Below are 25,265 nucleotides of genomic sequence, written 5' to 3'. Positions count from 1 at the left end.
TAGGTGGACTGAGAGCCTTAAGCATTTTTCTCCTGATCTTTCCCATTAGCTGCTATTTGTTTAGCTTACCCCTGGTAATCACTTAAACCGTTTTTCTAGCTTATGAACAGGAGGAATGAATCAGCTTTGAAAGTCATCCAGCATGAGATGTATCATGCTGGCAAGATGCAGCTTAAGACCAACAGCACAGAGTTCGTGGGGGTATTCTGTATGGCAGCTTTGTGTCTCTTTGTAAGTATTGTGTACACACAGTGGGCTCAGTTTGGTGTTGAGATGCCCAGGCCCAATGCCTGAGCGTCCCTTGAAGCTGTTGGAACATACACTACTGTCAGCAGTGTTTTCCCACAAGAGGAGTAACTGCACATGTACAAACATTTGTGTCTTGCTCCATGGAGCCTCTGAGAATAAGGAAGCACATGTGTCAGCCCATTCAGAAAGAAAAGGGTATTACAGTATCCTCGTATCCACCTTCACACTGAGTGTGAATCCAGTATCAGAATCTGACTTGACTTTGTGTGAAATCAGGTCATAAACCTGAGTCAGAAAATTCTGGATACAGAGTAGGAATAGGCAGGTTCAGGATAGATAATGTCTGTAAGTCTAAAGCAGGATGTGTCCATCCTTGTGGTCCTAATGAAAGCAGCCAGAACCCTCAGGATCATGTGCTGAGGCCCTGAATATCTTATGTAGTGAACAGGAAAACCAGCAGCGTTGCTAGTCACCAAAGCCTTAGAGGTAAGTCTGCAGATTATTGTCTTTATAAATTGAGCTGGGTAAATGCATGCCTTTAAATACTTATCTTTTCATAAATATGCATGTTTTATCAACTTCTGGTAGAGCCATAACATTTAATTCTTTCCTTGTATGCAAAAGTAATTTAAGTGGCAGATGCTTTTGTTCTCAGTTGATTTTATGTCTGCAACAGCAAGGCATAAATGGTCAGAATCTCACTTTTCCAGATTTCCTGAAACAAAGCTAAAGTTTCAACAGTTTCCAATGAGAGGTGGAGGGGGAAGGGGCTGAAAAGATACATGAGAAGCATTGTTGGCCCTTTTGCTCTGAGGCAAAGGCAAGGACTTGACACAAAGCCAAGCCTTAGAGGTGATGGACAGACTTTGCTTGGAACCAGGGCAGACAAGGTGGAATTTGTGGATCCTGGGAAGGAGATGGGACTTTTTAGACTAGAAAGGAAGGCTGTAGAAAAGAAAACCTGTATGCAAAAGACTGAGGGTAGATTTTTTTGAAACCTGTTTATTTAGTCCATCTCACCCAACAGATCTAGGAGTTTCTGATAGTTACTTTTCTTGAGTTTATTATTTTGCGTGTGCATATACAGCACAGCTTTGTAAATCTTTGGTGTATGGATGCTCTAAGAAAGGCAGGCTGGCTTCACCTGGGAACTTGGGCTGATTCTGTCCATGGAACTAAAGTTTCTTGCTGACTTAAAATTTGCATAAGGGAGCTGGTACTCTCAGTGGGACTGGAGAAAGCAGCACTATTTAACACAAAATCAAGATGAAGCAATTTTCAAGTATGTACCAAAAAGAGATGTGTAACATTGCATTAGTATGTGAACTTGACTACTTTAGTGGAGTATCATGTTCTGGTTATCACAAGTTTTCCAAAGGAAAGACGTTTTGACACCCTGTTCCTGAGGGCAGTTAAGGCGGCAGTTATTTAGCATGTTAGTATTCTTACAAGTTTGCAAATGTCATCACCTTTCACTGGATCATGACTGTGTGTTTGCTCTTCCTGTGCATCTTTCTTCACCTAGAAATCATTCTTTCTTAGCCCAAGTGACAACTGCTACTGGTGGCCCATGGTATTTATGGAACAAGGGATATTTCTTATTCACAATGAGGGAACAGGTTCCCAGCATACACTGTGAAAGACTACACACTTCTTTGAGCTTGGTGTGGTAGTGAGAAGATGGTTTTCAGCCCAGGCAAATGAACCATTCACTGGGTGAAGAGCTTCTATGGAATGAGCACAAGCTGTTGTAGCATAATAGAATGACTGTAGTAGTTGCAAGTTGTAAAAAACACCAAACACAAAGGAGATTTCTCCAGTGCTTGAGAAATATATGAGTAAAATGGAGTATCTCAGCAAGTTAGTAAACCAAAGCTTCTCCTTCCATAGAGTGGCCTCAGATGCTCCAAAACAGCTTCTCAGCTGAGCAATGATATGCATGTTCTTCTCTTACTACTAAAAGAGAGACTTCATATGCAGTTTGAATTTCTTTTGATACAGAACTGTATCATGCTGGGTGAATGGTGTGTAAGAATTTAGCTTTGTTAAAGCCTTTGTGCTTTTAAAGTGATTTTCCTTTGATGGTCTCAAACAGCAAAGAGAGAATGTTGGCATGCAAGGGGTTCCAGTCCCATTTTTCAGACGGAAGATTTGATGTACTGATTAGCAGGTTAACAACCTGGTCTTCATCTGCTTATGTGTGTGGAAATACCTTTGTTGAGTTGAAAGCGCAGTGAGCTCTGACTTAAGAGATGCACAGAATGTCATGCTGGAAGTCAGTGGCCATGGTTACTGATGAAAAGCAGTTTTGCATGCTCCTGCACAAGAATTCCCTTAAATTTTACCATGAATTTCCCTTTCACCTAGAAAAATACTTGAGCCTTTGAAGAAAGTCGTAATGGATTACTTAGAAGCTTTGTATTTAAGGTAGTTATTTAAAGATGTTCACCATGGATGGATGAATCCATTGGTTATGTCTTCAGTACTTTCCTTCATCTATGACACTTGGCCAATTTAGTTTCTTCTTTCAGGCTTTAGAGAATTTACCAAACTAGTTTAACCACATGCCTTTTTCTTTCCAGAAAATATCAGCAGTTTTAGTAAGCATAAAGATGACTTGAGTGCTTTGTAGAAGCAGAATAAATGTGAATGCATTTGTGACAAACCCACTCAGCTAGCAGGTAAAATGACCTCATATTGTATTTAGGTTAAGGAGTTTTTAATGGATTTTTCTCTCATGGAGATAGATTTTTCTCTGGTTTCTCTTGAGACATTTAATATCACACCTTCTTTTCCTTTTTTTTTTTTTAAGTTCTCCTTCTTGCAATTCAGAGTAGGACAGCACTGTGAGCCTGCATTTCAGGAGGTATATAAGATATGGTAGTACAGTGGGATGAAAAATAGCTCCGTAAAATGATTAAGTATTAATCTCTAAAGAAAAAATGTGAGAAGTTCCTGACATGAATTTTAGACTCAGTAACTAGTAATTATTCATTTCTTCAACTCTAGATGCATAGCTTTTCCTGGCCACCTCTTTTGCTTTGATTCATGATGCAAAGAATCATTGGGAGGGAAAGGTGACCTGAGGTTTTATTCCTCCTCAGCCTGAGCTCATTGTGTTCACAGGCTGTTGCTTTGCACTTATAAGTGTTTCTGACTTACCTTGGTTGTCAGCAGCCCAAGGAAACAAATCAGCAGTCAATGATTTGTACAGCTTAGCAACATTATTCGGGGCCCCTCTTCAGTTTGTTAAACTGAACAGGGTTGTCATCTCTTACAACAGCAAAGTATCCCCTTTAATGCTGAAGTGTTTCTCCTCCAGTACTTAGGGCCACATTCCTCAGGCACCACTCCATGATGCAGGATAGCCCTGGAGTCTGGATTTGCACATAAAGTACATCTGTGCTCCTTCCAGGTGAATGGGATGGAGCCTGAGTAGGAGCTCTTGCCAAGGTAGTAGCTTAGTGAGCAGTATGGGCTGGTGAAAGTGAAGTATTTCATAAGCCAGAGCTGTGAGTACTGGAAACACAACTGGGGTCTACCCTGTGCCCCAGCACAGTGACTGGTGCTGGTGCTGTGAGTGCTTGGGAAGCTGTGAGCATCCCAGAGCTGTGCTGGCACATACCAGCAGCAGCCTGGAAAGGTTAACACATGCGAAGAAGTGGTTGGTAAGGTTTCTTAGGAGCTTCTGAGGTATTGTTTGCTTAGGGGATATTTTTGTCAATGCTGATAGTAATAATTACATGCAGTGAATTGTCAGGGCTGTGCACATATTAGGTGTAAGACTACTCTTATTTGCATAAAGTGCTGATATCTTTATAACATTTCTTCTGTTGTTTATGAAGTTATGAGTTATTTCTCCACTCTATATTCATGTTCAGAAGAGCAGTAATTCATTTTTGGTAGCTTACATTTTGATAATCTGCCCAACTGTACTTGAGAATGGGCTATAAAGGAGCAGGACCACTCTGCACAGTGCATTGAACCCTCCTGCCCAGGGCCTAATACACATCCAAAAGCTTTGTTCAGTTGTGGCATTTTTTTAATCAGCACCTATGTGTTGTGAGCATTTAACTGAGGATTCTTTCCCCTTTGCAAAGTAAAAGACACTTCTGGCTATTCTGCCTTAGCCTAATGAAAATCTGTTCAGTGAAAAGCCCTTTTGCTCCTTTCCTGTTCTTGTGGCATGGCATACAAAGCAGTCTAAACACGGTGTCTCTGAGCTGCTCTTCAGCTATCTAGATCTCATAGTCATAGTTAAGAGGACTTTTCCAGAGAAGAAAATGCGTGACCGTGGTCATTAAAGATTTTCTGAGGGTACCTTAGAATATTGTAGACACTCTGAAGCCATTAAATAAATATGGCAAGTAATGCAAACATGTTCAGGTGTCTTTTTTAGCAAAAGTGTTTCATGCTGGTCACTCTGAGGACATATTATAATTTTTGTAGCTATATATGGCCTTGCAAATTTATACTATGATCCCCTTGGTGATATAAAAATAATGATGTAGTCTCAGAATTAACGTGGGAAAGCATTTGTTAAAACTCTTGGGTGCCTTCAGTTCAAGTGGAGTGGTTAATATGGAAGTATGTGTGGTTCTAATGGATGAATACATCAAATAAACAAGGATGTTGGATGGAGTTGTGATATAAACAGTATATTTCCTCTATTGACTGTAATTTTCAGTTACATTATGTCCTGCTGAGCCATCTAAAATGTTTCAAAGAATCCATAATTGTCATTAATTTTTACAAAATGGCAGTCATATACCACATTGACCTCAGTCTCTGTGCATTAATTAATCAAAAATTTAATTTGATGAGTTTAAGTCAGAACTGCAGTATGAAATCCTTTCCGTGCAATATATTTGTTTTGCCAGCTTTATATACATATAACACCATCATAGACTGGATTCTGTCATGATCTGCTGCTAAGACTGAAGATATTGTGTGTTTCTAGATCAAAGAGTGCTATTTGCTGCAATCTTAGTTCTTACTGGCTTTTTTACCACTGCTTTAAAAAGGAGATATTATGATTTTAGGAGCCAGTATTAGCCTACAATTTGTGTAGTTTAGCACATCTTTTATTAGCAAGATAAGGCTTTATTCTTTAAGGGGAATGAAAAAGAAAAAAAGAACAAAAATAAGGATATGAAAAATAAAGAAGCCAGTCTCCTGACATTGTTTGGTTTAGCAAGATCAAGCCTTTCAGCTGACTACACTGGTGTCAGTAATTGCTCTGCAGATAGAATTGCCTATTGCTCAGTAGGGCTGGCATTATCGATCAGTTAGGTTTGTCCATGAACTGACAGTGATAATCTCAAATTAGATCAAGTTTTTATTTAAGCAATAAAATCAGATTATGCCTGACTGTAGACAAATAATAATGAGTTATATAAACACATAATTATTGCAGTACCGTTTTTGCAGAGATTTCTTGAAAGTAAAGCCCCAAACCCCCGTTTTGTTTTTCCTGCAATTTGTTACACAGTTCTCTGGGCAGGCCTGTGGATTTATAATGGCTTTGTAAGGGTTGCCACAAAGAGGTGGAGAGGTGGGGGTGGGAGTGGAGAGCTGAACTTCTCTTTGAAAGGGGAGGTGTATGAGGGGGAATACAAGGATGCATAAGTTATTGCAGCCTCAAGGCAGCAGTAATTTATGCACTGACAGTTTGAGTTTCATGCTATGCTATTTTAAAAAAGCCTTACAATGTACTGCCTCAGTTACACAAGTGTCTGTGGTGCTTTAAGAGATATTCCACATCATAGAGACAGCTTGGAGAAAAACTTTTGGAACACATTCATCACAATGTTGTAGTTGTCCTGTTTCAGTTAGAAAAAAATAGTGATAAAAAAAGCAGACTTATTTTCCACATCTTAACATGAATTTGGGTGCCCTGAAGCATTTTGCAGGGTTGTCTCATTGCTTATTTGTCTGGTTTTAGAGATGTTGATGCAAGTAAAAATTGTGTGCATCTATATTGTTTTAGTGTAGTTATTATTGTAGTCGTCCTCTCTGGAACCACTTAGCTACCCTTTTCAAAGAAAACAACAAAATGGATGTGAATGGCAGACATTTAATAGTGACCCATTTGGTTTACTTGTTTTCCTTGTGCTCCAAATCAGAGGAGAGTACACACTGCATTCGTGACCTGTAAGGCCAAACAATGCATCCCTTTTGACATGACCACATAGTAATATCTCTGTATTAAAGCACCATTTCCTTATAGGAAGGTATTCAGCTTGGCTGTTTGATTATGAATTCTCAGTTTTATGGTAGTAATTTTCATTATTTTAAGAATTATCACGAAGCTATACATCTGGAGGCATGAATAGAAACAGTGCCTTCATAAGTTTGAAGTGTGTAGAACTACACTGAGCTTTCATTATTAATACAACATAGGGTGTAAGCAGCTGTAGACCATTACAACTTAGATTTAATTTATGTAATCTCTGGGTTGACCATCTTCAAAAACTGGCAGCAGTAGGCAATGTAAACACATCATTGTCTGCCTCGTAGTGAATTTTAGATGCCAGCTGCATCCTCATAACATTTTATTTGGTCTCCAATGAAAATTATGGATAAAAAGATAATGTGAGCGATTATGTTATTTGTTCTTAAGTGTTAAGTGCTATTCATTTTGCATCGATACCTTCTTGCTTTATGAGATACTCATTTGCATTTTTCTGCGGATAGTGTTTCTGTGACTTTAGTGACCTCCCTCTGACTCAAAAGCTTGGTTTTGTCAAAATATTTTTAACATTAAAACTTTTACTGCAGGGAATTCAGTCTGCTACTGGATGTAACCAAGTCAGTTCAGTTGTGTAAAAATCAGCATATGCCTCAGAGCATAGTGAAAGCCATTCATTTCATTTCTTTGAAGTGAAACCATACAGATTTGCATAGGTGAAGATTTGACCTAATGTGTTTAAAAATAATTTCTTTACGTGTCCATTTCAAACAACAAAATTGTACCTCAGAGATAAGAACTTGTACAAAACGATTCTTGCAAAAGATTAAAAAATATGCCATTTTTTGATATTCAAATGTGTTCTTTTTTCTAAATCCCAAATAGGTAATCTTTAGGACTCCACATGAATAATGAATGCTATTTAAAATGTTTGCTTAAGAACAATGAGTTCATTGTATCAATAATGAGAAGTTCTGCTGTGGACCACTTTGTAATATTTTGATTGTCATGTTTTATACCACTCTTGAGGTCAGATGGTAGAGCTTCACTTAATTACTGTATTTAACCTGCAGTCATTACTGAAGGTGGGGAGGGAATACATTTTTGCTCTGTTCTGCAACATCTGTCACAATGGGGATTTTGAGAACTACTTTAAACAAATAATTGCAGATTATTACACTAGAGTGAAGGGAAACAGGGAGGCTTCAGTGGACATTTTGCTAGAAAATTGAGAATTAGCTTCAGTTTTATTACTCGAGGTATGTCTATGTAAATTATAGAAAGAAGAATGGTGGCTTCAATTGTCACACAGAGACCAGAGTCTAGAAGCAATAAAGGCGGAAATTGCTGTGTCACAAGGGAAACTGGTTTTCTGTAAGCTAATAAAAATGATGTTCTAATGATTTCTCTGTGATTCTTCAGGGATTTCTAGGAACATCTTTGTTAAAGAAACCTGAAAGCTGTTGTATTTCTGTGGTTTTAGTCTTTTTTAATGACTGTCCTGTACAGAATATTCCTTGGTGCAGTGTCTTCTTCTCAAGTTACTATTCACAGTCTTTTCTCATTTCCTTCAAGGAATTTTTACTTTATTCTGTGATAACATAACACTAGGCTCTTCAACATAAGTAAAAAAATGTATATTTTCTTTCCTTCCTGACAGAATTAAAGCATAGAAAGAATAACTTAAAGTCAAGTGGAACCTGAGAAGGAGTGGGAAATGTTGAGTGAAACAGAAATTGCAAAATTCATTTTGGACCAAGCTGAAAAGTGTTAGTTTTTCTGCAAGAAATCTGGTCCATGCTGTTTCAAGCCTAACTTTTAGTTTAATCTTTGTTCAGTTTTTAAAGTAAGTGTCATTAACTTTCATTTAGAAAAACATTTTCCTTCCTTTTTTTCAGCCTGAGTTATAATTTCAGTTTGGCCTATATCAATTTATCATTGTGGTCCCCTTCTGTCCTAAAGGTCTGATCTTCCAATGAGTGTAATGTCAATTGAAAAAAAAATTTCACCGGCTTTGTTACTGAATTAAAGGAGCTGCAATTGCTAGTGGGACATTTCCATAAACAGTAAGTGAAGTTATAAGCCCACATACATATGCAGGGTATCAAAAATTTGAGAGTGGCCACTGACCACACTTTGCAGATAATAAACATGCTGCTTTTTTGGCCGAAAAGAAACTTATCAGGACATTACTTTAGTAACATCCCCATATTATTTAAATATTTTATCATATTATTTTGTCCAAGAATATAATTTTACTGAGATTAGAATTACTTGCATCCCTGCCTTTAGTTGTTATCATCCACACTTGGTTTTATTGTATTAATAACTATTTAATAATAAGTAAGTTAAGATACTGTAAACATACTGTAAATATATTCCTGTATTAAATTTGGTCAAAAGCAAATCAGATGTTTAGTTATGATTTTTAATTCATTAAATTATGGAATTATTGCCCTTCTGCATTATATAAAATTATTTGAAATTCATTTATCATTTATAGATATTTATAAACACATTCTAAGTTTAAAAAGCACGAAATTATTATTATTAATGCATTTTGCTACAACAAATATAGCAAGTTTTGGTTACAATTGTTCAGCTGCAGAGCAAAATTTTCCATGTTTGTTTTATTTTCTTCTCACTGTGGTCTTGTTCCCATGACATTTCCATACTATTGTATAGTGATGATCATGCATTATCTTTGTAGACTTCTTAAACACTGTTTTATTGGTGTGAATGAGAGATGCTTTCCCTTTGCCCCAAGTGTTAGTTTGTATTTTTGTTAGGAAAGATTATCAGAAACTTGCCAGAACCATGCCTATTTGTAAGGACCTACTCAAGAGCCAAGGGTGGTGGGAGTAGGTCCTAGCCAGACATAAGAACCGCCAGACAACAATCAGTCAGGTTTGCTTGCTGTCATATTTCTTGCCTTTTACTTTCCAGACAGGCAGCCTAATTTACGTAGTTTTTGTCTTGCCTTGTACAGAAGTTGAATGGTACTTGTGGCACCACAGGATTCAAATGAAGACATGGTACAAAGTTGCATCATGTAGTGGTGAGAGTATTTTCACAGATGGAGTAGATCACCTAGACAAAATGGAGTGTTAAGACTCTGATCTCTTAGTCCTGGTGGCATGTATTGTTCATTCTCACGCCAGCCTTTACAAATACCAGGATGAAAATCTTGTTAAAACTGGGAGCTTTTCATTCATCCTATTCAGTTTTCAAAGCAAAAACCTTAAGCAACATGGAAGAGACTCCAAAATCCATTAAGCTACATAACAAAAAATTGCCCTGCCAGGACAGCAAGCTTGTTTTGTACTCCTTGTGGAGAATGGAGAAGTTGATGTCTCTACCATCAGCTGTGGCCCTGATCATAAAGGACCACTGCGCCCTATTGTGTTCTAGCAGCCAGTTCTACCACAGTGTTATAAGAAGGCCCCTTCTAGACCTCTGGTCTTTTTAGATATGTCAAACTGCAATGTAATCCTTTTTTCTTCTGAAGTTAATAGAAATATGTAGTTTAAAAGGCAAGTCTCTGTACATTGGGGTCTTGTTTTCTAATGGTTCCTGGAAGAGACTTTATGCATGAACTGTGCTTGTTTCACTAATTGGATTGTTGCATTCAGCTGCTGTTGAGTTGATTTGATAATACCCAATGGAGCCTCTGCATTTTGTGAGCAAGGGTACAATCTTGGTGCATCAGTATCACCACAACTGTAGCTGTGTTAAAACTGTCACATTTGCTGACCATTCAATAAAGGTCATTCTGTTTGTGACAGAACAAGCTAGCCAGAAAAGAATTACATGGCTTCTGGCCAAAAAAAAAAAAAAAAAAGGGCAGCATAGAAATATTTTAAAGATGTATCCCTTTTTCCTTTTACTTTTGTTTCCTTGGGATCCTTTCCAAAGAAATGAAGTGTATTATTCATGTGGCTTTTGGGAGAAAGAATATTGGAAATAGCCTTTTAGCAATACATCACTGAGGTCAATATGCGTACGTCAGATACAGGTGTTGCAGTTTTATTTGCTGTGCAGTGTAGAGCGATGCAGTCTGATCCATCAAAGTAAGGAAAAGCTGGCTTCCATCACATTCCACCTTAGTGTGGAGCAACTGCTTTAATGCAGTCTGAGTGCTCTACATCAGAGTCTTCATCTCCCCCTTTTTTTTGCTGATAATGTTATTCTGGAACACTTGGGAGACAAGGCACAATTTTGGTCTACAAATGCCAAGTGAAAATTTAAGTCATTCTTTCAAAGACAACTGCTGGTGCAGAAGCTCCCTGAGTACTTCAAAGCAATCCCATGGTACTGGAGTGTTAAAGGTGGGTCCAGAGTGTGTTTGAAGATCATGCTCAGTGTTGTTGCTCTGAGAAACTATGTGAAGGACACAGGAACTGAATCTTCAGTAGGGAGTGAAATCTTTCTCAAATTGTCAATAATGTATTTTATTTAAGAGGAAAATCAAGCAAGAAAATACAAATAATAGCAAGGAAGAGCTTTCCTGTGCCACATCAGATGTTCAGCTCCATTCAGAATTCCTAGAGGAGTCAATGGGAGGTATGTCCAGTGTATTAGACTTTTCCATACTGCTTGAATATCATGTCAGTTGGCTGTGAATTTTTCTCTGTAACTTTCTAAAATGTGATAATTTGAATTCGAATTTATCCTTTCTCCCTTCTTTGGCAATTATTTTATATATTTTAAATTCAGAATGGCAGAGGGTCTTTCCTGTCATTCAGGTTTAGATGCTTAGATCTTTCGTAAACTCTTTCTGGAATAATACACACAAATCTCTTTGGAAATATGGCTGGAATAATTGCAAATGATCTCTGAATTCCCACAAAATTGCCTCATGGCTTTAGCTGAAGCAGATTTAGGCTAATGTTAATTGTCACTGTTTTAAAACTCTTGGCAGGGAATGGGCAAGATCTAGAACATACACAGTTAATTTAGCTCTCTTCCTGCTTCACTCCCAAGGTGTTACAGTTCCAGGATGTAAGAGGGAGAGTAAAATACTACTGTATGTGGAAAATGAGGTGAGAGTATTATGTGGAAGGCTGAGGAATTAGAAAGTCAAGTTATTTCTCTTCTGTTGTTAGGCATAGATAATGTGAAAAATCCACTCATTTCCTGAGTCCTGAGTACAGAGGACATTTGGAAGTGTGCTTAGGATAGGCTGAAGGTCTGAAGTGGTTTATCCCAGAGTACATGGACCACTGATGTAACAAAATCAATGGAGGTGTAGACGGGATGTGCTTCACTGCATGCTAGTAGGATCATGGTCTCAGCCCTCTGTGTTTCAGAGTGCCTTTATTTTGAATTGTCCCTCAGTTCCATGTCATCCAAAGTGACAGAGGTGAATCACGATGGGGGAAGTAAATTGAGTAGAAGCCATGAAGTGTAGCAGAGGAGGACAACAGTGCTATTTCTGAAAGACAGGAATGAAGACAAGATTTCCATTACAGGAAAGACAAAAGGGATATCCAAAGAATGAGGAGAGAGATGCAAAGTGTAGACCTTTTAAAAAAGGGACAAAACTCTTGCTGCATTAAAAAGAATAAAAAGAAAAGGAATCAATGAAGGGGATGGGGCATGCTCCAAACAGTGAGCAAGAATATCTGGCACTGAGAGCTAAGACCTTGTTGGGAGCTGTTAAACATAGCACTACAGCTGGAATGTGATTCTAGACCTCTTACACTATTTTACATAGCACAATCATAATCCAGTGTTTAAAGAATATGCTTTATAAATGTTTGCACTTTTATTGCCCTTTTTTTTTTTCGGAAACAACAATAATAGAACTTTTTGCTATAAAAAGAAAAATGTTGGCTAGCTATTTCACTGCAGGGAAAGTGTTGGTTAGTACTGAGTACAATCAGGGGGGACCAGCTCCCTGGAGTAAGCACAGGCATAATATTTTGAGCCTAGAACATCTGTACATTAATAATTAGTAAGGTTAGATGGAAATTTCTTATTGAAGTCAACTCCATTTTCTTGCAGGCGTGACCGACCTGGTTTTAACTTGTATTTCATACCTGCACAGAGATAACTACAGTGGCAGAAAGTGTTAAAGAAATCTTACTTTGTTTACTTGGGGATAAAAAAATAGAAGTAGACAAGAAGTGTCACCCTACCATAGTAGGGCAGTGATGGAACGAGAACCTTTTGGTTTAAAGTATTGATTTGTGCAAAACACTTACAACTTTTCCCCTCTTCATACCAGGGACCTCCATTGTTCTGTGAAATCTTTCTTTCCTCGAAAGACTACAGTAAAGGTAAACTGGGAGATCAGAACTATCAGTGCTTGGGCCTCTAGCTGTGTATGCCAGTTACTGTACATTTTCTCCTTCGGATTAGATAATGCTAAAGTTCTTACATATTTTAGTTTGCTAACTGTTGTAGTTTGCTAACCATGCAATCAGATTTGTGAGGCTTTGGATTCATGGAAGAGTAGTCATGCATCAGTATAATATCAAAGCAAATGGAATAAAAGAGTTCTTTTGTTTCACTGAATATCAGATTGAATATTCAAATAACATGTAAGTATTTTAAATAATAATGAACACTTGGCAGCATTTTTGTGTGTAAAGCCCAACATAATCAGAGTACTGAGCCTGTCTGGTCTCAAGGATGTGTTTGCTACAGCTGCCTAATTTTACAAAGCAATTCTGAGAAAACATTAAGAACAATTTAGTTTGAAACTATGAAAACAGGGAGTATGTGGTTTACGTGCAACCACTTCCTTGTAATAGATAATCTACTGCTCTGCAACCTTGGAAGGGAATTTTCTATCTTGCTTTTCTTCTTCAAGCTAACAAATGATAGTCTGTCTCAGATATATGTACGTCCCAGTTAGTCAGACGGTCCTTATCTGTGCACTTGTTGAACACGTTGCAGTGAAAGAACTAATTAACACCTATTCTGTAGAGAATTCTGTGCCACTTTTAAGCAGGCCACAGAGTACATATCCTGAGATGCAGATATCCTATTTTGGTAAGTGATTTCCAAAGGCACACAGGACAAGTCTTTCAGAGGTGTTTAGGGTTTCAACACACACAGAGTGACATTGTGAAAAGCACATCAATGAGAGCTATGTGTGGCTGTCATTGAAGACAGTGGAATGCAGGTACCTCACCTGATGAGGTTCTTCAGCATCTGCCACTTAATTGCCTCTGAAAACCTGCTCCCACCATCCAACCCAAGTCACTTTTGAAAATGGAAGACAGATACCTCTGAAAATGTTACCTCTGCTGTACTGTGAAGTGAGCCTGTTTCTGAGATAATCATAGGCAAAAGTATTAGTTGTTTCAAATTCTCTGGTTATTGCCATTTCTAGATCATTTAACAGAATCTTTAGTATTTACCACATACACATGCAAGAACAAGACTTTTATTCTACATTTATTTATAAGATAAAACTAAGAAACAGTTTTATACATTCAGTGATTTTACTGTAGCGTCATGGAGAGATATGAGTCTGTAGCTCAGCAGCAGTTAGCAAAGATCTGGAGGACATGAATTCATGAAGAATGCATGACCTTTTGCTGATACTGTTCCATGTTCATGGTGATCCAGCAGTGCACACTTCCATTATGCTAATTTTTGGACAAATTTTGAGGGCATATGCATGTCTGTCAAAAGGTTCTTTATATGCAGGACCAGGTTTTGCCCAAGGTGATCGTAAGGTAAGGCTGAGCTTCTGCTGAAGTTTCCTTTGAAGTCATACAGGTTATTCCCTGAGTCCAGTTTCTCTGTGAAGCCTGTCATACTGGTATTTCCCAGTTGTCAATTATCAGAGCAGTAAATTAGACAAAATCTGCCTATGCCTAAGCAATGTTACCATTCTTTTCTTATTTTTTTGTAAATATCTCATGCTGTAGAAAAGTCTGGATCCAAAGCCCCGACCTTGCTGGTTTGTGGAGCCAACTCCAAGAATGCCTCTCTGTTTCCTTCCCCAACTGAGCCCATGAAAACTTGGAGAGATGAAGCCAGAGCTAAATGTTTGAATCACATCCCTGTCTCTGTTTAGTGAATCCTTATGCTGAAATGTTTGCACATTTCTGTATAATTCAGCCTAATATTTCATGTGAGCTGCCTTCCTGAGCTAAATCAGGAACAGCATGTGCAGTAACTGACCACAGATCTGACACACATCCAGGGTTTCTTCCCCCATCTGAGCTTATTGGCTCCAATCCCTGTATTTAGAAGGTGCAAAATATAACACAACAGCCAAAACATATTCTATGTGTTAGGAGAGGAGGGATATCTGATGCTAAATTTCTTAGTGATTTTTGGTGCAAAAGAGCCAAAGGTTATAAGTTTGAATAATAAAAGCAAGGCATTGTTTCCCCTTTGGTCTCTTTCTGAATAGCAGGTAAAGCCAAAGGGATTTCCTGACTGGCAGGCAGTGGGAAGTTTCTAATCTGCAGCTTACATGAGCCTGTTGTGTGTCACCACCCTGCAGAATAAACCGGGTTCTTTTTGAGACACAGAGCATTATCCTGCAAGAAGGAAGGGGGTCAGGTCATTGATACAGAGCACTGAGCCAGCCCATCCTCATTCTGCCACCTCATCTGAGTGAAGTGTTCTGAAAGATAACTTGTTAGCCCCAAGCTTTGTGCTAGGTTAGGTGTTGCCTACTGATGCCATGTGAATTGTCCAGTAACTTTGTAAATTGTCATCCTGTGCCATCACTACAGGAGGAATCAGTATAAAGGAGGTCAGATGTTACATTCTGTGCTCTGGTCAATGCAGTACAACTATATTTGTATGTTCAAGCTCAATTCAGACTAAATCTGTATTACCAAGTAGTTGGGGGCTATACAGACCGGTCTAGAATTAATATGAGGCCTTGTAATTAACAAATACATCATTGTTATTAAGAGAAATGTTGTACTGAAAAAACATAGGAAGTAGTGCTATATAAAAGCTCCATATTGCCAGCTATTAGCAAAAACGAAGCAGAAATAGCCAGTTAAGTGACAAAAAAGAAACACATACGCAGACTGTGAATATAGATCCATAAATTATCATTTATATTACCATAAAAAACCTCATTTAAATTTCAGAATACTTTTAAGATCAGTAGTCACCCTTTGATTGCTTTTTTTTTTTTTTTTTTTTTTTGTGTGTGTGTGTGTTCAGAATAAATAAAAGGAAATTAACTTATGGGTTGAGCTATAAGACATATTCCAGCTGCAAGGGCAATTAAAATGCTGGCTACTAAAGGGTGAGATGTTGATGAAGAGAGACTTTGAAAGGCTGATAGCATCTGTTAATGAAAATTCTCAGAGGCATAAAATCTGTTTGCTCAGGTAGTTTGAAAAAGGAAAGTGTAGATAAAGGTTAGGAAGAGGAATAAATATTTTTCTAACATGATTGACTGAAGGTCAGATAGAAAGAATAACTTTACTATAACTGAGGACAATTCAACTAGTATTATTTTTTTCCAAGACATTTATCTGAGGTTAACCCAGGGGTTTTTTATGATGAATATGTATTTCGATTCATAGTCTGATTACCATAATCTCCTGTGATTGTTTCTTCAAAGGAATAATATTTATCACTTTTTAGACTCAGTAGTTCCAAACGTGTTCAAGAGAAGGCAGACAGCAATACTCTTGCACACTCATACTAAAAACCTTAATGTATTGTGGTAAAGAGTTAACTTCTGTTCCCAATATTTTTAAATTTACAGCATACTTTGAAATTATGTTTTTCACTCTTTGAATATATGAAGTCAGTTTAGGTATTTTCAAAATCCTCTGCTGTTGATAAATGAGTAAGTTTCCTTTTTCCAGAACATCTGTTGCCTTTAACAGAATAAAGGCAGTGATTCTCTCTTTTGGCTAAAAAAGTTATTTAAGCTTAAAAAGAATTAATTTTTATTTCCTTTCTCAGATGATAATTCCTCGCAATACTTTCCTTCTTAACTCTATTTGTAATTGTATCGCAATTATGCAACTTTACCTGGAATAATAAATAATGGTTCCCATCAGTATCCCAGCTCACTGGGGGCTTGGAGCTATTCAGCTTGCTCTAGTAAATAAGAGAAAAATGTATTCTGGGATGCCATATGGATGGAATGTGGCTTTACATGGAATGTGCTACTGTTGTTTAGCAGACAGGTTGTCTTTTCTAGACTGATAATTGTTAACTCTTTGATTCCTAATTAGAATCATTTATTCTGAGATAAATGTGTAAACACAATCAGATATGTACTTTTAACATGTAGTAATCAGCCTCATGGGTTGAGTGTTAGTCAACACATTGGGATTTTTGTTCTGGTTTAGTTTTTCAATTGCAGGTAGACATTGCGAGTGATACCTGATGATGATGCTTTACACAACTTTATTCTTTTATGTGTTTTCTTCCATTGATTTCCATGCATGTTTCAAACAGAAAAATTACACAGCATCTCTCTCTTTCCCTCCCTACTAGAAGAAGAATATAAGAGACTGTCATCCAAATATGCCTGAAGTTAAGGACAGATGAAATCCACTTAGGCTTCATTATAGTCAGCTCATGGTGTCTGATGTCAGGAGGATTATGGCTGAGATATTTTCTATCCATGGTGACTAGATCTGGTTTTTTCAGTTACCAATGCACAGGGGTAATGAAAACAAAAACAAAAACAACAAAAAAATCTCTGGTGGGTCTGGAGGAAATGGCTGGTAATATCTGTGTATCTTGGTTTCCTCTATTTTTACCCAAAGAAAATTCTGTTCTGATTATATCATTCAAATGCTTTACAGCTGAAGACTGGTCTATTGCAAGCAGCAAGGCTTCTTGCTTGCTCCATGGAAGAGGCAGTAAGTGAGGCTGCAAAACCACTTGTGAGCTAGAAGAGCTCAAAGGTGAAGAAGACAAGGGAAAGAAGCCTCTACAGAAAGCTGCATCTGGGCAAGGCTGTGATATTGTACTACGGTTATGGTGTTAGCTTCCTTGCTGGAGAATTCAGGGCACTCAGGGAAATTGGTGTTGGTCATAAATATCATAGGAATTTAACTCCATAGATTTGTATCTCACTGTGTGTGTGACAGTACCATGCTTACTGCCTAGTTTTAGGGTTTGGGATCTGCTGGACAGACAAAGCCCTGGACTCTGTGGAGTAATGTACTTAGGCATTTTAATTATTTTTTTGTTATTCAGATATTCAAAAGCTGGGAAGTTAATTACTTTTAATGCTAATGTCATTTTACAATTTTTCCATTTGCATGTAAAAATTTTCCCTTTGGAAGAGTTCTCCACTACTCCTGGGCCCATGTCTCCCAGATCTCAGCACTGTCTGGTGACAGAGTGCCCTCACAACTCTGGTAGCATCAGTATCAGTTTCATCAGCATCAGTACACAGAGGATACCCTACAGCCCATACCACTGGACAACACAGTGCTCTTCACCTTTTGTCACTTCTCAAAATTCATTATTCCTTTTTCTGATTTTCTGTGCTAGTTCTGCCTTCTCTACAAAATTTTTTACCTGTTATATTTTCCTCAAGTGGAATTTACTCTGATTTTGAAGTGATTCCATCTTGTCTGTTCTGTTTCCAGTCTCTATATAGAAGCTGTTCACTCAATTAATATTCCTTTGAAAATTATTTAAATAAAGATTTGCATAGCAAAGCTAAAACTAGAACACAGCTCTTCTGATAAACTTCGGATCATATCCTTGTACTGAGGGATCCCTATCTGTCCTACACCAGCAGATTTGCCCACAACATTGTGAAAGTCATACGAATAAGTCCCCCTACAGAAATGACAGCATTGCTTACAGCATCTTTTTGTCTTGTCCTTGGTTATTGAACTCCTTGATCCCTTACTACATTGCTCTCATTTTACACTGGCACAGCTTAATTCAAAAACACTGTAGTTGCATTGACCTAAAACTTGAATAAAATGAGAGATGAGTTAGGTGCAAGGTTGTTATGAAAGAATAGATCAAGGTGAAATGGATTCAGAAAGAGCCATTTAGGGGGAAAAAAAGGTATTTCACTTGCATTCAGCAGCTCTGAATTTCTGCAGTTTTAGCTGTATCCCATCCCTAACAAATATGAACCAGATGGTTCCTGCAAATTCTCCTTTAGAGCCAGGCAAGTTCACATTCACTCAACCAAGCTGTCATACCTATTTGTGCATATTTCTCTGTTTATGGATGACAGGTTGCAGTACCATAGTTTAACAGGGGAAACTAGAGGTTTACAGAACAGAAAAAGCAGAAATAATAATAAAAAAATCATTAGAATGTGTTTGTTGCTTGATCTAGAAGGTTGTCTGCAACCAGAGTAGTGGAGTGTAACACTTTACATGTTGGTTACCAGCTAGAAGTGATCAGGTCAAAACTAGATGGTTTGCACTTATTCTATTTTATTTAATAATTTGAATGTAAGTTTGTTAGGCTGAAAGAGCATTCCAGGGTCCTCAGCATTTGCTGAATTGCTTCCTGGTGACTCATTTAGTAGCTTGTTTGTTGCTTCTTCCCCTGGTTATGAAGTTCTTAAGCAGACCTGTGTTATACAAAGCGTACTTACCCCACAGACATGTTGGGATTTTGGATGATGGGGAATGTTTGGGGTTGGCTAGTTGTTTTTTTTACTCGTGCCTTACATGTTGATCTGTTTGCTTTCAAATTAGTGTTAGGTTCAGTGCCAAACACACAGAATATCCAAGTATATCTCAACTTGCCGACCTCTGGTACACTTGAAGTGTAAGCTGGCGTCATAGAAATTGTATTTGTCAGGGGGAATCACTTGCCTGGATGGCTTCCTTTTTGGTGATCTCATTGTGTTCTTGACAAACACAGCTCGACACTTAAGTCCCTGAAATTCACTCGTGGGCCAGAGGTGTAGATCTTTGTATCACATCCCAGATACATAGTTCAAAACACACGTATTCAGATCAGAGCCAATGTTCATTCAGGTGGCACAAGCATGCTGCATGTCAGGAAAATACACCCCTCATAGATCGTTGGTACTCATCAAGGCAAAAGGAAGAGCAAGTGCTCTTTCATTTCTGTAGAAGGCTAAAGGTCCAAAATCTTAGCAAGAACATTCAGGAAAAGAGATTTAAATAAGTGGTAACTTTTTTCAGTAAGTACTTTGGTGCCAGCTGCAAGGGCTCATGTGGCACTACCGATGTTCCAGTGTGATCGTTTCGTCATGTCACATTAATGATTGCTGTTATTTAAACAAGAGTAAGTTCAGTCATGTAGCACATAGAATTTCATATGGCTGAGAAAACTGCTGAGATGAATTTTGCCTATGTGGATATGGGAGAAGTTTTGTGAGCTTTCAGAGATGCAAAAGAGTGAAATGTCCTCTTCTCTTGTGTTAGTAGGATCAGTGGAGAGATGCTTGTATCGAAGGAATGATCGGAAGGGCTGAGTCACAGACTTTACTTCCCTGGCAAAAGCAGGAAGATACTAGCTGCATTTGTTTCTTAGTCCAGCTTCAGGGAGGACTGGCCAGAATGTAATTCCATCTGGGTTGCTTAAAGAACAGAGATAGCATTGCAACAAATAATATTTTCCCTGCTTTAAGGGAAATTTATATAGAATGATTTCTTTCTTTGCAAGCTTCAGTCTGCAAAACTCAAAATACTTGCTTCAGCTCACTGAGAGGCAGGCTGGGCACCTGTTTTATTGCTGTACTTACCTTCAGCCCAATCATTTTGCAGGCTGTTTAGATGAGGGTCAGCTCTTTGAATTCATCAATATTTTAAGAATAAGCCAGACAATGGCATATATGAATGTTAAGGCCAGGATCATCTAAGCTTTTAGTGGTGCAGATCAGATTGACTTGTGAGGTTGCCCTCAAAGATAACAGGAGCAACATGTGTGTTACATGACCTGGCAAGTATGGCTACAGCCATTATGTGACCAGACTGTTCTTAAATCTGTAATGGCACCTTTTTAATAACATAGTGCAGAGAATGATGTGGTGCCTTCAGATGAACTAACCTCAGAAACAGTGCTTCCAGAAAAATGCCTGCCTTTTATCCTACTACTTTTTCACATCCAAGGTATGACTAAAAAAAGAGGTTGAAAGATCAGATTAGAGTCTAGATAAATTTTGCTTGTGGTCTGTATTGGTATTAATGACTACAGAATGAGCAGCCACTGAATTTTGGTGATGGTATTATGTACCCATTTCAAGATAATCTCATTGCTGTCATCTTCTAGGAGGATGACAGTTTTTCTTGCCTTAGCTAATATTTTTTGTCTGTCTTGATGGAAGTAGTATGAATTGGCAACAGTATTGATAAAAGCCCTTCCTGCACGACTTCTCCACAGACCTGTGGTGAATTACCAGTTCTTTAGTCTTTTGGAGTAGATGTGATGCACACCAGACAAAAACTTCAGACCAGAGATATTTGCCATGGCTGGTTGTTGCCTTCTCCTTTAGGGGGAACAAGATGAGAGGTACCTGTAAGAGTTCTGCACCTCCAGGGTGCTCAGGGGTGAGCATTTCTTGAGGAGCTTTCACAGGTGTGTGTCCTGAGGGCAGGGTGTGGAAAAGCACTGTGTGCAGGCCCGGTCACTGGTGCACACAACACAGGAAATAATTTCCCTGTCCATCACCCAGGCAGTGCTCCCAAAATGGCACAGCTTGCATTGTTAGGCTAAAGAGAAATAAAAGTTCACATTTGAAGATAAAATGGTCCTTTTAGTTAAACAATCATATTGCTTATGTAACTGCTCTTTTAATGGTAAAGTACAGCTGGAGCCTGGAACATGTTGTTTATGGAAATACCATGTGATGGGTAACGATGTAAAATGCAGTAAATGGTGCTGAAGGCATTAGACATGGGGAGAGACCTGACGCTGGAACAGCGAGGTTGCAAGTGCTGCCTTCCTGAGAGCAGGAGGTTTGAACCAAGCTTTAGTATACCTGAGGAATGGGCTCTGTAAAGATCTTCAGAGGATTGGCCTAACGAGCTGCCGCAGGAAGGGCAAATGGTTCTTCTCAAAGCAAGGATGGGAGCAGGCCCAAGAGAGAGGAGCTGGCACAGCAGAGATGGTACCCATAGGGAGGATTTCAAGAACTGGCAAGGGTAGAGGGGACTGTGATTGTAAAGACTTGATGTGACAAGGAGAAACAGGAGGCAGAGAAGACAGAAATTACAAAGCTCTGACACTTTTCCGTCTTAGTTTACTGTAGTTGTATTTTCATGCATAGGAGAAAGGCTGCTGAGTAATCTTGCTCTTCTCTTTCTTGAAATGGTAACCACTGACTAATTCACATGCATACAAAAACACATATACTCACACCCCCACAAACATGCAATTGCACAAAATCAGGAAAATTCCCCAGCTTTCTTCTGAGATATTCAAGGTTTGACAAGGGAAATTCTTACTCAGTGTTAACTGAAACTGGGAGCATGACAGTCAACCAATGGCATCTTCACTCCAGCATATTAATTTTCCTTCTTTCCTTGAGACAGTTCACAAGCTTTGTGTTATTAGCAAAAAATAGAACTACAGGTATGTTTGAAGTGTCAGTTTTTCATAATATTTTGAACTGATTTGTTCAATCTGGAGTAAAAAAACCTGGACTTACAGACTGTTGTTGTTTACAGCAAGCTCAAGGTTCATACTTAGATGTTACATGAATGATGAAACAAAGTTGTAAATATTTATTACTTAGTGGAATCATGTCTTTTTAAAAGCACATCTTTGTACACAGAGCATTCGTAAATCCCAATTAGTGGTATTTATGTTTCCACATAAAAGTTCCTCATTTGCAGCCAAAAAAGTATCTTAGGCTTAGATCTTCCTCCTACGTGTAATGGAATCACAATGCTGTCACAGACATCACAACCATTTTTGTAAAATATGATGTTAAGGAAGACTGAGTTCATTGTACTATACATATGTAAATGCCTCTCTTTCACTAGTCTCAGAGGAAAGAAGATGCCAGAAAGAATTCTCAACCAGTGTACATATTAATTGTCACCACCTTTCATGGGATAGTAAAGTGCATTCATACAAGGAAAAGCATTAAGAATCGAGGCTGCACAGGGAAAGTGAGGGCATTTGAGTGAGATCTAAGGAAGTCACACAGTAAATTACAATAATCTAATTGTAATCCAGAAAATCACTCTTCCCTTGTTTGTGTCTGTAATGAGGTAATGGTGCGGCTCCTCTGGCTTCAGACAGCCACTACAGATTCACAGCAGGCTGTGGAAGATCAGGCTGCAGCACAAGTTTTTTGTTATCACTGTACCTCTGCAAGGATGTCTGAGTTCAGAATAGTTATTGGTGTAATTTGCAGCATGTTACGATCTGGTTTAAACTCAGAAAAGCAAAGAAAGCTAAATCTCTGTGCATAAACTGGAAAGAACTTAGAAGGTTCAAAATATTCCCAGAAACGAGATTAAAACTAAATGAAGTTAGATGTTGATGCCAAAAAATTGATGTATTTTATTTAATAGTAAAAGGGGCAAAGAGAAAGGAAGAGAAAAGGAAGAAAGAGAGAAAGAAAGAAATGGAAAAAAGAAGTGTGAGTGGGGGGTGGGGGGACAGGGAGAGGTGACAGGGGTTAGGTAGAAGCAGATCACCCATCCAAGGGTCCCAACGATGTCTCATTGGTCCCCTCCGTCCGGTCTGCTGGTGGTGAGGGTCCCCTGTCGCTGCCGTGGCCACGCCGGTACATGCTGCCACACGCCACACGCCAAAGGGTGCAGAATTCCGTGCATTAATAGACACTTTGGGTCAGGTGGGAATGCCCACGTGTCGCCCCTTGCAGGGGCTGGCTTGACACTGCCCCTTGCAACACTGAGGATCTGTTGCATCACCTCTGGTGATCTGGTGCAGGGTCTGGAAACCCCTTTGAGGCGGGCACCTGTGATGGGCCATGTCACCCCTTCTGCTGTGGATAAGCTTCTCCCCCCAGTGAGGACTCCTCAGCTGGGCTCTGCACAGTGGAGGATGGGCAGTCACTGTGTCTCTGACCACAGGCTTTTCCAAGATACCCAAAGCCTCTCCTCCCTCCATCCTTTGGTTCGGGGGTCTGTGGGAGCCTGGCAGCTGATAGCCCTGGGGCTGTGGTCTCTCCACCTTGGAGGTGTTAAGCCTGTGCTTTGTGAATGTCCCCAGCCCTGAGTTGTTACTTTATCTGATCTTCATCAGTGAGCTGTGTAAGGCCTCAGTCAGGGCCCCGTTCAGGGTGTGGTAGTCTTCTCTGCAGCTTTTGTAATACAGTTTTAAAAGTCCTTCAAGAAAATGTTTAAGTAATAAATTATAATATTTCAGTCTCTGACAAAGCAGTGAATGTGTAGCTCAAAACTCCTTTTAGTTTCAGAAGCGTAGGGAACTGGTGTTAATTGGTTGTTGATCCTGTATGTTTATGTGCTTGTGTGGAAACTTTTCAAGTCTGGCTGTGGATAAGAAATCAACAGTATGACTAAATAATTGGACTGAAAGTTTTGCAAGTAAATTATCTGGACAGAAACATCACTCACATGGATATGCTTCTGTACAATAAAACTCTACTGAAAACCACTCTGTGTGCTTGAAGTAGATGACCTCTGTCTTTGCTTGGCATCTGCTCAGAATTGAAACTATTGGAACTATGCACAAAATCAAATTTCCTGAATGAAAACAGGTAGTACACCAAGTTCCCAGCTACATACTAAAGTAAAGGGATGCAAATCAATATCTGATAACTCCTATACAAGCGTGACTTGACAGAGATTCTGTCTTTAGTTCCACCACTTTTCACTTAGGGACTTGACTTGGGTTCTGCCGTTTGCCGAGGCATGGCTGTTCGCAAGAAATGAAATGCTGCTTGCCTCTGTAATTTCCCACTGTGTAGTCCTTGGTCATTCTTTACCTCTCTCCTGTGTTGAGGATGCTAAATGAATTGGTATTACCTCAATGAATGCATTGAAAGTGTGTTTAATGCTGCTAGACTCCATATTTTAAAACTTTTTTTGAAATCAAAGTATCAGTAAAATACTCTCTTGTGGTTGTGGTTCCAATGACTGGTACAATGACTTAATTGGCATTCTTGTGCAGTGCTTGGATCCCTGCCAGTTAATGACCCATTGCTGCAGTCTGCACAGGCAAATCACCCCTTCTGTCCCGCTCCTCAGTCTGATGGACTTCTGCCCAGGTAATGGCTGCAGGCTCCTATTCTCAGCTGGTACAGACCCCAGCATGACCATAAACATCCCTGAGAGGATCATAATATGGTATATTGGACAGATTCTGATATGGCTTGCAGTAATATGGCACCAAGACCTTCTGCTGAAGTCAGCGACTTTGCTGATGGCATAGCTGAAAGAAGAAAGTGGTCCCTACACTGTTGTTTTCTCAAGTAACGAAGCACTTGCAGGCTCTCAGCTAGTCTGTGTCTCCTTAGATGATGGCAAGTTTTTGTGAACCCTTTGTCAAACATTCAAATTAGTTTTTATTTTTGTTCTGCTTTTAAATTGTCACATTGTCTCTTCCCCCACAGGATTTTCCATTCTTCAGGCAATTATGGAAGCAGCAGTACAGAACAACTGGCAAGTGACAGCCAGATCTGTAGGAAGCATAAAAGATGTTCAAGAGTTCAGAAGAATTATAGAGGAGATGGACAGACGGCAAGAAAAAAGATACTTAATTGACTGTGAAGTAGACAGAATCAACACCATTTTGGAACAGGTATCTGCTTTTCAGAAATTGTGATATCTCTCTGACAGTCATCGTTAATATGTCCAGAACTGTTTCTTTCTAGAAATTAATTGAGTATCCTATGAGACGTGAGTCCCAGCAACTGGCCAGTTACCTAGTAAAATTAAGATGCCACAGTGATGCTCATAGTTGGTGGCAGCACTTACAT

At 38.9% G+C, this 25,265-nt stretch overlaps 1 protein-coding gene across 2 annotated transcripts in view; it reads left to right on the top strand.

Annotated features, from left to right (window-relative positions):
• Positions 1–25,265, top strand: part of GRIA3 (glutamate ionotropic receptor AMPA type subunit 3) — a gene marked incomplete at both ends in the record, with an annotated part of 143,802 nt that overhangs the window by 40,290 nt on the left and 78,247 nt on the right. For both annotated transcript variants that reach the window (XM_082289587.1, XM_082289588.1), the window contains one exon: positions 24,900–25,087. In XM_082289587.1, the coding sequence (XP_082145713.1) occupies positions 24,900–25,087 (188 nt within the window). The remainder of the gene's footprint in view (positions 1–24,899; positions 25,088–25,265) is intronic.

Source organism: Coloeus monedula, assembly GCF_965178545.1.
Source record: "Coloeus monedula genome assembly, chromosome: 12".
Lineage (NCBI taxonomy): Eukaryota > Metazoa > Chordata > Aves > Passeriformes > Corvidae > Coloeus > Coloeus monedula.
The sequence above is the reverse complement of the archived record's forward strand: the minus strand, read 5'-3'. Positions and strand labels throughout refer to the sequence as shown.